The 14,199-nt window shown below is 47.6% G+C and overlaps 1 protein-coding gene across 1 annotated transcript in view; it reads left to right on the top strand.

Annotated features, from left to right (window-relative positions):
* Positions 1–14,199, top strand: part of RAB3GAP1 (RAB3 GTPase activating protein catalytic subunit 1) — a 208,109-nt gene that overhangs the window by 159,239 nt on the left and 34,671 nt on the right. Inside the window, exons 18-19 of the mRNA XM_040358096.1 lie at positions 669–806; positions 10,213–10,440. Of these exons, the coding sequence (XP_040214030.1) occupies positions 669–806; positions 10,213–10,440 (366 nt within the window). The remainder of the gene's footprint in view (positions 1–668; positions 807–10,212; positions 10,441–14,199) is intronic.

The following is a 14,199-nucleotide window of genomic DNA, read 5'->3' on the forward strand; positions in this document are numbered from 1 at the left end:
ATACAATGCAGAGGATTAGCCCCTTAGACTCCACAGTGACTATAACAAGCATGCTTTACTGCATATACAGACTGATTTTACTGTTGTGGGTTTAGTAACATTGTTGGGTCACATTGATTCGAACAACGTCTCTCTGAAGATGTTTTCTGAGAATTATTTGCTTCTAAATTGGCATCAAGTCATTGTAATCCTAGAAAATGTCTTGGCTCATAGCTACTACTGTGACTTGTAGTTCTCCTAAAGCAGGGATATGCAATTAGTGGACCTCCAGCTGTTGCAAAACTACAAGTCCCATCATGCCTCTGGGTGTCAGGCTTGTGGCTGTCAGAGTCTTGCTGTGCCTCATGGGACTTGTAGTTCTGCAACAGCTGGAGGTCCGCATATCCCTGTCCTAAATGTTTCCCAACCTATACTGCCTGAAAATGTTCTGCAAGTTCAAATCCAGAGATGTCTCATCCTTTGGACCCGTATACCTTTGCTCCAGCCCCCTCCCGCACTTCCATTACCATTGTGATAAAGCCTTTGTTAGCAGACAATGGGCAGACAGGTCAGCGGCCTAATTTGCGATTTGAAATGCTTCAGAAAGCACACGCAGAATCTTGTGGGAATTCAGCGTGGAAAGTGCTGATGCAGCACCATCTCATTTCTGCTTGTCTGGGCTTTTTCAGGAGCCGGCACCTATGACAGAAGACCTGCTTGAGGAGCAGTCCGAGGTTCTGGCCAAGCTGGGCACCTCTGCGGAAGGGGCGCATATCCGGGCACGCATGCAGAGCGCCTGTCTGCTGTCTGACATGGAGTCTTTCAAGGTATGGAAATAAAAATGGCTGCAGTGTGTAAGTACACAGGTATTGGTTGGAATATAGAGCGGCTTTTCTCATTACATTGGGGGTTCATTTACTAAAACTGGAGAGTGCAAAATCCTGTGCAGCTGTGCATGGTAGCCAATCGGCTTCTAACTTCCACTTGTTTCATTAATGGCCCATACACACGGAAAGCGATCGTCCGAGGAAGAATCGTACCATTTTCGGATCGTGTGTACACTACTTTCGAGAGCCGATCACGACAGTCCATCCGATATTATTCGATCGGACAAGCGCGGAAATTTTCCACGTACGATTTTCGTTTAGTCAGTACAGTTGTCGTCCGAAAATACAATACAAATACATTACAACACATGACATCACTTCCGATTATTTTTTTTCTGTCGTACGAGAATTTTCGTGACTTTAACCACTTTCCGACCTCCTCATGTACATATACGTCAGCAGAATGGCACGGACAGGCACATGTACGTACCTGTACGTCCTCTGCTTGACGTGGGTCGGGGGTCCGATCGGGACCCCCCCCCCGGTACTTGCGGTGGTCGGGTTTCCTCGGGGAGCGATCCGGGACGACGGCGCGGCTATTCGTTTATAGCCGCCCCATCGCGATCGCTCCCCGGAGCAGAAGAACGGGGAGAGCCGTATGTAAACCCGCGGGGAGCGATCCGGGACGAGGGCGCGGCTATTCGTTTCTAGCCACCCCCTCGCGATCGCTCCCCGGAGCTGAAGAACGGGGAGAGCCGTATGTAAACACGGCTTCCCCGTGCTTCACTGTGGCGGCGCATCGATCGAGTGATCCCTTTTATTAGGGAGACTCGATTGATGATGTCAGTCCTACAGCCACACCCCCCTACAGTTGTAAACACACACTAGGTGAACCCTAACTCCTACAGCGCCCCCTGTGGTTAACTCCCAAACTGCAACTGTCATTTTCACAATAAACAATGCAATTTAAATGCATTTTTTGCTGTGAAAATGACAATGGTCCCAAAAATGTGTCAAAATTGTCCGAAGTGTCCGCCATAATGTCACAGTCACGAAAAAAAATCGCTGATCGCCGCCATTAGTAGTAAAAAAAAAAAAATGCAATAAAACTATCCCCTATTTTGTAAACGCTATAAATTTTGTGCAAACCAACCGATAAACGGTTATTGCGATTTTTTTTACCAAAAATAGGTAGAAGAATACGTATCGCCTAAACTGAGGGAAAAAAAAAATTTATATATGTTTTTGGGGGATATTTATTATAGCAAAAAGTAAAAAATATTGCATTTTTTTTCAAAATTGTCGCTCTATTTTTGTATATAGTGCAAAAACTAAAAACCGCAGAGGTGATCAAATACCACCAAAAGAAAGCTCTATTTGTGGGGAAAAAAGGACGCCAATTTTGTTTGGGAGCCACGTTGCACGACCGCGCAATTGTCTGTTAAAGCGACGCAGTCCCGAACTGTAAAAACACCTTGGGTCTTTAGGCAGCATATTGGTCCGGTCCTTAAGTGGTTAATATTTCATTTTACTTGCGACTATTAAGCGAAAAAAGTCGTACGATTCATCGTACGATATTCGGATCGTGTGTATGGGCCATTAACTTTAAAAAACCCGGACGCTGATTGGTTTCCATGCACAGCTGCACCAGATTTTGCACGTTCCAGTTTTAGTAAATCCCCCCCTAGATGTCAAAGTTTCTGTTGTACTTGGAATGTTCCCAATATTTTTCTATGTCTGCCTCGAAAGTACATTTTTATAAGGATCATATTTTTAATAGCCAATACCACTGAATCAAAAGTTTTTGTGTATATTCAATGTAGAGTGGGTTAGGGAGCAACTTCACCTACACGGCTTCACGGCTGTCCAGTAGCTCAGGAGCAGATTTCACCAAACCATGGCACAGCTATGAGTGTCTGGACTGTGTGTATTTTCTTATACTGTCCACTAGAGGGGGCCTTTAAACTGGAGGTGTCCTGACACAGCTGCGGGGAATTCTCCCAGTTACAGACCTATAAAGCAGTAAAAGCCATGCAGGGAATTGACTTGCCCTGCAAACTCATTTAGGTGGAGTTGCTTCTTAACCACTTAAGCCCCGGACCATTTTGTTGCTAAATGCCCAGGCCAGGTTTTGCGATTCGGCACTGCGTCGCTTTAACAGACAATTGCGCAGTCGTGCGACGTGGCTCCCAAACAAAATTGGCGTCCTTTTTTCCCCACAAATAGAGCTTTCTTTTGGTGGCATTTGATCACCTCTGCGGTTTTTATTTTTTGCGCTATAAACAAAAATAGAGCGACAATTTGGAAAAAAATACAATATTTTTTACTTTTTGCTATAATAAATATCCCTCAAAAACATACATAAAAAAAAAATTTTCCTCAGTTTAGGCCGATACGTATTCTTCTACCTATTTTTGGTAAAAAAAATCGCAATAAGTGTTTATCGATTGGTTTGTGCAAAATTTATAGCGTTTACAAAATAGGGGATAGTTTTATTGCATTTTTATAAATTATTTATTTTTTACTACTAATGGCGGCGATCAGCAATTTTTTTCGTGACTGCAACATTATGGCGGACACTTCGAACAATTTTGACACATTTTTGGGACCATTGTCATTTTCACAGCAAAAAATGCATTTAAATTGCATTGTTTATTGTGAAAATGACAGTTGCAGTTTGGGAGTAGGGTGACCACATTTCCAAACTGCCATTCAGGGACATCCCCCCCCCCCAAAAAAAAATACGTTTTTTTACTAATTTTTTTGCCAGTTTTGGGGGCAGGGGCGTATCATGAAATCAGCGGGCCCGTGACAGAGGGCTGGGTGACAGGGGACTGGGTGACAGAGGACTGGGTGACAGAGGACTGGGTGACAGGGGACAGAGGACTGGGTGACAGGGGACAGAGGGCTGGGTGACAGGGGACAGAGGGCTGGGTGACAGGGGACAGAGGACTGGGTGACAGAGGGACTGGGTGACAGAGGGACAGAGTGACTGGGTGACAGAGGGACAGAGTGACTGGGTGACTGGGTGACAGAGGGACTGGGTGACAGAGGGACAGAGTGACTGGGTGACAGAGTGACTGGGTGACAGAGGACTGGGTGACAGAGGACTGGGTGACAGAGGACTGGGTGACAGAGGGACTGGGTGACAGAGGGACAGAGTGACTGGGTGACAGAGGGACAGAGTGACTGGGTGACAGAGGGACAGAGTGACTGGGTGACAGAGGGACAGAGTGACTGGGTGACAGAGGGACAGAGTGACTGGGTGACAGAGGGACAGAGTGACTGGGTGACAGAGGGACAGAGTGACTGGGTGACAGAGGGACAGAGTGACTGGGTGACAGAGGGACAGAGTGACTGGGTGACAGAGTGACTGGGTGACAGAGTGACTGGGTGACAGAGGGACTGGGTGACAGAGTGACAGAGTGACTGGGTGACAGAGGGACAGAGGGACTGGGTGACAGAGTGACTGGGTGACAGAGTGACTGGGTGACAGAGTGACTGGGTGACAGAGGGACTGGGTGACAGAGGGACTGGGTGACAGAGGGACTGGGTGACAGAGGGACAGAGGGACTGGGTGACAGAGGGACAGAGTGACTGGGTGACAGAGGGACAGAGTGACTGGGTGACAGAGGGACAGAGTGACTGGGTGACAGAGGGACAGAGTGACTGGGTGACAGAGGGACAGAGTGACTGGGTGACAGAGGGACAGAGTGACTGGGTGACAGAGGGACAGAGTGACTGGGTGACAGAGGGACAGAGTGACTGGGTGACAGAGGGACAGAGTGACTGGGTGACAGAGGGACAGAGTGACTGGGTGACAGAGGGACAGATTGACTGGGTGACAGAGGGACAGATTGACTGGGTGACAGAGGGACAGATTGACTGGGTGACAGAGGGACAGAGTGACTGGGTGACAGAGGGACAGAGTGACTGGGTGACAGAGGGACTGGGTGACTGGGTGACAGAGGGACTGGGTGACAGAGGGACAGAGTGACTGGGTGACAGAGTGACTGGGTGACAGAGGGACTGGGTGACAGAGGGACTGGGTGACAGAGGGACTGGGTGACAGAGGGACTGGGTGACAGAGGGACTGGGTGACAGAGGGACTGGGTGACAGAGGGACTGGGTGACAGAGGGACTGGGTGACAGAGGGACAGAGGGACTGGGTGACAGAGGGACAGAGTGACTGGGTGACAGAGGGACAGAGTGACTGGGTGACAGAGGGACAGAGTGACTGGGTGACAGAGGGACAGAGTGACTGGGTGACAGAGGGACAGAGTGACTGGGTGACAGAGGGACAGAGTGACTGGGTGACAGAGGGACAGAGTGACTGGGTGACAGAGGGACAGAGTGACTGGGTGACAGAGGGACAGAGTGACTGGGTGACAGAGGGACAGAGTGACTGGGTGACAGAGGGACAGATTGACTGGGTGACAGAGGGACAGATTGACTGGGTGACAGAGGGACAGAGTGACTGGGTGACAGAGGGACAGAGTGACTGGGTGACAGAGGGACTGGGTGACTGGGTGACAGAGGGACTGGGTGACAGAGGGACAGAGTGACTGGGTGACAGAGGGACTGGGTGACAGAGGGACTGGGTGACTGGGTGACAGAGTGACTGGGTGACAGAGTGACTGGGTGACAGAGTGACTGGGTGACAGAGTGACTGGGTGACAGAGTGACTGGGTGACAGAGTGACTGGGTGACAGAGGGACAGAGTGACTGGGTGACAGAGGGACTGGGTGACAGAGGGACTGGGTGACTGGGTGACAGAGGGACAGAGTGACTGGGTGACAGAGTGACTGGGTGACAGAGGGACAGAGTGACTGGGTGACAGAGGGACTGGGTGACAGAGGGACTGGGTGACAGAGGGACTGGGTGACAGGGGACTGGGTAGAGAGAGATTATACAGTCTAGATTACAATTTGCAGGGGCAGCAGAGGTGACAGAGAAAGGGGGGTGCACCATGCAACCCCCCCCCCCCCCCCTCTCTCACTGTCACCTCTGCTGCCCCTGCAAATTGTAATCTGGACTGTATAATATCTCCCCCCATTGCATGGTCAACCCCCCCCCCCCCCTCCCCTGCACCTACCTTTTCTGCCCCTGCTCCAAGGATGGCCGGCGTGGCGCAGCGGAAGTCGGGACTCGCAGGAGGTCGGGACTCAGGACGGACGGCGGATCGAGTCCAGCTGAGCAACCGAGGCCTGGAGGGGAGGAGGAGGAGGTCTTGGTCTGTGCCGCGGTACTGGTAGGTGACGGTGAGTGACTCACTGTCTCTGCCTGCCCTGTAACGATGCTGCTGCTCTCTCTGCAGCAAGAACCGCGGCTGGCCGTTGGAGGAGGAGGAGGTGGGGGTGGAGTCGGAGCCGCAGAGAGAGCGGGACACGGTGACGTCACTGGTTGCTACAAGCCAAGCGGGGCTTCCCTAGCAACCAGTGATTTAGAATCATTTAATTACAGCGACAGCAGCGGCAGTGAGTGTGGCAGGCAGTTGATTCCGGGACTCTCTATTGTCCCGGTTTGAAGGCTCCCGGGACACGGGACAAAAATGTATATTACGGGACGATCCCGGGCAAACCGGGACACGTGGTCACCCTATTTGGGAGTGAACCACAAGGGGGCGCTGAAGGAGTTGGGGTTCACCTAGTGTGTGTTTACAACTGTAGGGGGGTGTGGCTGTAGGACTGACGTCATTGATCGAGTCTCCCTATAAAAGGGATCACTCGATCGATGCAGCCGCCACAGTGAAGCACGGGGAAGCCGTGTTTACATACGGCTCTCCCCGTTCTTCAGCTCCAGGGAGCGATCGCGACGGAGCGGCTATAAACGAATAGCCGCCCCGTCGTCCCGGATCGCTCCCTCGAGGTAAGCCACACGCAGCGGGGGGTCCCGATCGGACCCTCGACCCGCTAGAAGGCAGGGACGTATATATACGCCCATCTGCCTGTACGTGCCATTCTGTGGACGTAAATAGGCGTGCGGCGGGCGTTAAGTGGTTAACAGTCACATCCAGTAGACACAATGGTGCATTATTCCATGGAGGCTCTACTGTTTTATTTCAAGTTAATTTCTTATGGTTCTAAAGCCTCAAGGTCTCTGCATTAAGTTAAAGCGGTTATATACCCCCCAAAAAAATAAAACCTGCAAGGCAAAGGCATAATGAGCTAGTATGACTAGCATACTAGCTCATTATCAATTACTTACCTTAGATCGAAGAACCCGCACAGACCCTCGTTTCTCTCCTCCGCCGTGATACCCGGAGTGACTTCCGGTTATCGCCGATCCGGCGGAAAATGGAAAAGAGTACCGCTCCAAGCCCTGCGACCTATGCTGTGCTCCCGCCCTGTAGTACTGACAGGTGCAGACTCTGCGCTGATCCGTGGAAAAAAGAAATGTTCCTGGACTGCCGCACTCTGATAGGCGATTTATTGAAACAAAATGAACTAAGGATAAAATCCAAAGCTGTATAACATCCAAAAATTCATGCAACACTGCAATCAATGGTAGAAAGTGGACATAGGGGACAAAAAAGCTAACATGCTTCACATCATGGATAGATGCTATGGCCCAGATTCTCAAAGGCGTTACGACGGCGCAACACCATTTGCGCCGTCGTAACTCCTCATCTGGCCCCGGGTATCTATGCGACTGATTCTTAGAATCAGTTACGCATAGATACCCATTAGATCTGACATGCGTAAGGCTCTTACGCTGTCAGATCTTAAAAACAATTTTTTTTCCCGCCGCTAGGTGTCGCATCGTCGTTTTCCCCGTCTATGCAAATGAGGTAATTACGCGAGATTCCCGAACATAAGCGCGGTCGACGCTGAGAATTTACGTCGTTTCCGTTGCGTATGCGACGCGTAAGGTTGCCCCTGCTATTAGGAGGGGCAACCAATGTTAAGTATGGCCGTCGTTCCCGCGTCGAATTTAAAAAAAAATACGTCGTTTGCGTAAGACGTCCGTGAATGGCGCTGGACGCCATTTACGTAAACGTCTAAGCAAATGACGTCGGGGCTACGTCATTTAGCGCAATGCACGTTGGGTAATTTACCCGACGGAGCATGCGCAGTACGCTCGGTGCAGGAGCGCGCCTAATTTAAATGGTGCCTGCCCCATTTGAATTGGGCGGGCTTGCGCCGAGCGATTTAACGATACACCGCCGCAAGTTTACAGGTAAGTGTTCTGAGAATCAGGCTGTAAACCTGCGGCGGTGTAACGTAAATCACATACGTTACGCTGCCCAGGAGCAACGTAAATGTATGAGAATCTGGGCCTTAGTGACTGGCCGGAGCAGCGATGATGTCACTCCCGCGCATGCGCGCGGAACGGCATGATCCCTGCGCATGTGCACATTTCTGGCACTTTCCGGCAGGCTCCCATTCAGGACCCGGCGTGCTCAGTGCGCCTGTGCCGTTGTTTACGCCGCGCATGCGCCGTAGACATCGGTGCCCGATTTTCTGCAAATATCTCCTTAACCATGTAGGTTAAGGAGATATTTCTTGCACCTACAGGTAAGCCTTAATGTAGGCTTACCTCTAGGTGCAAGTTGTATATGAGGGTATACAACCGCTTTAAAAAAAAAACTTCTATGTCCAGGATCCCCCCCAGCCCTCCTATATATTTACCCGAGCCCGATTTTTTTTTTTCCAGCTCGAGAGCAGCAACTCTCCCGGCTCTCTCCCTCCTCACAGGAAAGATTGATAGCAGAGGAAGCCAATTGGTTCTTGCTGCTGTCAATCAAATCCTAGGGTTGGGGGCGGGGCAAAGCCCAACTGTCTGTGTCTATGGACACAGACAGCTGGGCTCGGGAGCAAGCCTGCAGGAGATTGAAGGCAGGAGGATCCAGGAGTGCTGGATGAGGGACCCCAGATTAGGAGGATTGCTGCAAAGGAGGGAAAGGCAACTCCATATTAAAGAATAACTAAAGGCAAAACTGTTTTTGTTTTGGATGGAGTAGAGAGGCATTAGAAAGCTTGTCAGTTTTTATTGCTGTCTGTGTCTCCATTAGGGAAATTCACCCTCTCTATTTGTCCTGTAAAGTAAAGAAAACCCAACATTTTTTTGTTGTCCCCAGAAAAGTAATAGAGGGGAAATCTTCCAATGGAGACACTAGTTCTGGTTACCTGGGGGTCCCCAAAGAATTCCGTTTATTTACAGGGATTTCCTCTCACTTCCTGTTATGGGACAGGAAGTGAATGAAAATCTGCAATGGGACACAGATGGTGAAAAACAAGAATCCGATTGGGGTTATAATCCTCCCTTGTAATCAAAAATGAATAGAAAAAGTTTTGCTTATAGGTCTACTTTATTAAACGAAAAAAAGTGTACTGAAGGCCTATAGAACACCTCCCAGCGCCAAAACAGGATAAAAGCTGATTGCAATAAGCTAATAACTGAAAGAACGTAGATGACAGAAAAACTGTATACTACGATAATGGGAGCAGCCGTTTAAAACAATAAAGACATGATAAAAAAATGATCACAATTAAAAGAGCATAAATGCACAATTAAAACAATCACAAACAGCGCTAATAGTGATAGTTCTGGTGTAAATGCTCAAGGCACCACTGATACACTATAAAAAAATTGCGTGAAGAAAATAAGCCAATAGAGGTAAAGTCCCATAAAAGGATGTGGTTCACTTTAAGAAAGGACAGACAGCAAGAGCACCTTCCACCCGAACTCCTCAAAAGACACCGCGTGGGACAAAATAAGCCCCCTCTGGGGTACACACTTACCAAAAAGTAAGTAATATATGGCGATGTATATATAACTCCAGACTGGTATAAATCCTTCAAGCAGGGTAATCAAATAAATCTGTATGGAGGCTCCCAATTAATCCAAAAAAAGACAAAAACAGTGCCATAGCATAATTCCGTTTTTAATGGGTTAAAAATAAAAATAGCCCACAGATGAGATAAACCCTTCAAACATTACACGTACAATATAAAAGATAAACAAGCGCATAATCACCAACTCCTGTAGGCAAGGTAAAGCGTCGTGCTGGTCCTATTTCGGTCTCAGAGAGACTAACAGACTATGGTTCCAGCCGAGGCCCTGGTGGAGCGCAAGCGTCACTTCCTGAGCGTCGTGAGTAGCCACGCTCTGACACGTTTCGTCATAGGACTTCGACAGAGGGCGCCCTCTGTCGAAGTCCTATGACGAAAGCATTTACACCAGAACTATCACTATTAGCGCTGTTTGTGATTGTTTTAATTGTGCATTTATGCTCTTTTAATTGTGATCATTTTTTTATCAGGTCTACTTTATTGTCCAAGGTTTTGGAATGGAATGTCCAACATTCTCCTATGGTTAGGTGTTCACAAACTTTTGACCATATAATGTATGATTTTCCCTTCCAATCTTGTATTGTGATCTAACCAATAATCTGTGTTCCCAGGCTGCAAATCCTGGCTGCTCCCTGGAGGATTTTGTGCGTTGGTACTCTCCCCGCGATTACGTTGAAGAGGAAGTGGTGGACGAAAGTGGCAACAAAGTTGTTAAAGGTGAATTGAGCCCTCGAATGATGATCCCCAACAACATGTGGGTAGAAGCATGGGAGACGGCCAAGCCGACGCCGGCTCGCCGCCAGAGGAGACTCTTTGATGACACCAAAGAGGCAGAAAAAGTAAGTTCAGTATTGTCGCCCTGATACTGCAGTGATTCCATTTTCTTTAAAATTTTAATTAAAAACAAAGCAAAAAAACATGCGATACTTAACACCTCTGTGCAGTTGGTTTTGCACAGAGTGGCCCCGATCCTCCTATTCTGGGGTCCCTCCACGGTGCTCCTGGCTCCTCCTCTTCTCGAGTGCCCAGTTGGAGAGCCTCTCTCGCTGGGGGCACTCGTGCGGGCGTGCTCCCGTGTCCGGCTGCTGCGTCCATTGACACAGACAGCAGGACTCGGCCAAAAGCTCCTACAATGGGCACTCGAGCATCAGAACTGAACCGTGGAGCAATGGAAGAAGGTGGCCTGGTTTGATGAATCAGGTTTTCTTTTACATCATGTGGCTGTCCGGGTGCTTATGCATTGCTTACCTGGGGAAGAGATGACACCAGGATGGAGTATGGGAAGAAGGTAAGCCAGTGGAGGCAGTGTGATACTTTGGGCAATGTTCTGCTGGGAAACCTTGATCCTGCCATTCATGTGGATGTTACTTGACACTTACCATCTACCTAACCATTGTTGCTGACCAGGTACACCCCTTCCGGGAAAGCCTGTTTTGACCTTGCGTAACTGGTAAGATCAAGAATCCCAGGCGAGGGCACAACTGGTGAAGGTGCGGGCACCAAGGTGGCAAGAGAGTTCTTGAAGTTATTCACAGATGAAAATAAATTGGAAGCACAGTTGATTTCGACAAGAGACTTTTTTTTATTTGTTTTTCATATTGAGGTTTGCATATTAAAGGGGTTGTAAAGTAAATATTTTTTCCCCCTAAATAGCTTCCTTTAGCTTAGTGCAGTCCTCCTTCACTTACCTCATCCTTCCATTTTGCTTTTAAATGTCCTTATTTCTTCTGAGAAATCCTCACTTCCTGTTCTTCTGTCTGTAACTCCACACAGTAATGCAAGGCTTTCTCCCTGGTGTGGAGAAAGTCTCTTGAGGGAGGAGGGGGCGAGCAGACAAGTCCAGGGCACTCTCTACTAGGGCTGCGCATCTTCACCGGTCTCACGATTCGATGCGATTACGATTATCAAGTCCACGATTCGATTCCGCGATGCATCACGATTGCAGCGCAACTGCGTATGGCTCTCCCCCCAAAATACTAAAGGAGATGATCAGAGACTGCAGACGTGGTACAGGAGATGATCAGAGACTGCGGACATAGTACAGGAGGTGATCAGAGACTGCGGACATAGTACAGGAGGTGATTAGAGACTGCGGACATGCTACAGGAGATGATCAGAGACTGCGGACATGCTACAGGAGATGATCAGAGACTGCGGACATGCTACAGGAGATGATCAGAGACTGCGTACATGCTACAGGAGATGATCAGAGACTGCAGACATGGTACAGGAGATGATCAGAGACTGCAAACATGGTACAGGAGATGATCAGTGACTGCAAACATGGTACAGGAGATGATCAGAGACTGCAAACATGGTACAGGAGATGATCAGTGACTGCAAACATGGTACGGGAGATGATCAGAGACTGCAAACATGGTACAGGAGATGATCAGAGACTGCAAACATGGTACAGGAGATGATCAGAGACTGCAAACATGGTACAGGAGATGATCAGAGACTGCAAACATGGTACAGGAGATGATCAGAGACTGCAAACATGGTACAGGAGATGATCAGAGACTGCAAACATAATAGGAGATGATTAGAGACTGCAGACATAATACAGGCGATGATCAGAGACTGCAGACATGCTGCAGGAGATGATCAGAGACTGCAGACATAGTACAGGAGATGATTTCAGCGTTTGTATATGCCGCGCTCATGTGACTGCCCGGAACGGCCCGCCAATTCGGCACCCCTAATATATATATATATATATATATATATATATATATATATATATATATATATATATGTATATATATATATATATATATATGTATATATATATGTATATATATATATATATATATATGTATATATATATATATATATATATATATATATATATATATATAAAATGTAAAATATAAAATTTGTCCACGGGGGCGGGGCCAAACATCGATTAATGCGGTCGCATGCATCGGTGCTGCATCGGGGACACTGAATCGCGATGCAGCGATTATATTTGACACCCCTACTCTACTTTGCAGATAGAGAAAGGAGCTGTGTGTTAGTGGGCGTCCTGACACTCCTACTCGCCCCCTCAAGAGGCTTTCTCCACACCAGGGAGAAAGCCTCGCATTACGGTGGTGAGTTACAGACAGAAGAACAGGAAGTGAGGATTTCTCAGAAGAAATAAGGACATTTAAAAGCAAAATGGAAGGATGAGGGAAGTGAAGGAGGACTGCACTAAGGTAAAGGAAGCTATTTAGGGAAAAAAAATGTTCACTTTACAACCCCTTTAAGTGGATATAAATTAAAATTTGCGTTGCGTAACTTCTTAGAAATTCTTTTCACTTTAAGGCTATAAATAGTTTTATTTTTTAGTGTCCATGTACATTGATAACACTTAGTAGCTGATTACATTTGCAAAAAAAAAATCATTGAAGGCGCAGTCGTTCTTCATATACCTCCAACCCTCGCACTAATCGAACGGCGTGCCGATAACATTAGTGTGGACACCAGAGGGCAGACAGATGGGGGGAGTCTTATCGGTCTTCTCAGTCACTGCCGGCCGGACGATAATCCACTTTATCTAAATCTCAGTGCTGTAAACTTCCCTAATCTATAACACGCTGAATGCAGCAATAAGATTACATTTCTACACGTGTGTGTCGTGCCCCTCTCAATTACTGCTATTTATAGTTTGCTTTTCTAAAGCAATAAATAAAAAGTACTTAAGAGGATGCGGCCATTCTCGGCGGTTTCCATGACAGCACTTTATACGGGATCCGGGCTCTTTGTTTCGTTGTTAAAGGGTCTTTGTATTTTCTTGTGTGTCGGCTCTGTTCATAAAAGTAACCCGTCTACTGGAATCTGTACCGGAGGAGAGTCGTCTGTTGGACAGAGAGAGGGTTTAGAGGAGATGCAAAACACTGTAGCGTTGTACAGACATGGATAATTAGGGAAGTCTCAAGACTCCAATTTTTTTTTTGTTTTTTTTTTCACAGTAAAATTTTTATTGAGCAAAAAGAAGAAGAAAGGTTTACAATATCGCAGTTGAAACATTGGGATATAGGCGTACATATGGTTGCAAAATTCAACGAAAAACAACTGATTGCAGTCAATCGGTTAGAAAGATATTCGGAAACATTAAAGACATCAAGTCAAACGTTGGTGGCAACAATTCAATAAACAAAAAAAGATCTTGGCCCAGATCCTCAAAAGAGATGCGATGGCGTATCTCCAGATACGCCGTCGTATCTCTGGGTCGCGCCGTCGTATCTATGCGCCTGATTCTTTGAATCAGTTATGCATAGATTTCCCTTGGATCCGACAGGCGTAAGTCTCTTACGCCGTCGGATCGTAACTGCATTTTTCCGCTGACCGCTAGGGGTGTATAAGCTGATTTACGCGTCGAAATATGTAAATCAGCTATATACGCAAATTCCCGAACGTACGCCCGGCCGACGCAGTAAATTTACGCTGTTTCACGGTAGGCTTTTCCCGGCATATAGTTGCCCCTGCTATATGGTGGCATAAGTGCCGCGTAACAATGTTAAGTATGGCCGTCGTTCCCGCGTCGAAATTTGAAAATTTTGCGTAATTCGTCCGTGAATGGGGCTGGCCGTAAATTACGTCCACGTCAAAAC

This window comes from Rana temporaria, chromosome 6, assembly GCF_905171775.1.
Source record: "Rana temporaria chromosome 6, aRanTem1.1, whole genome shotgun sequence".
Taxonomy (NCBI): Eukaryota; Metazoa; Chordata; class Amphibia; order Anura; family Ranidae; genus Rana; species Rana temporaria.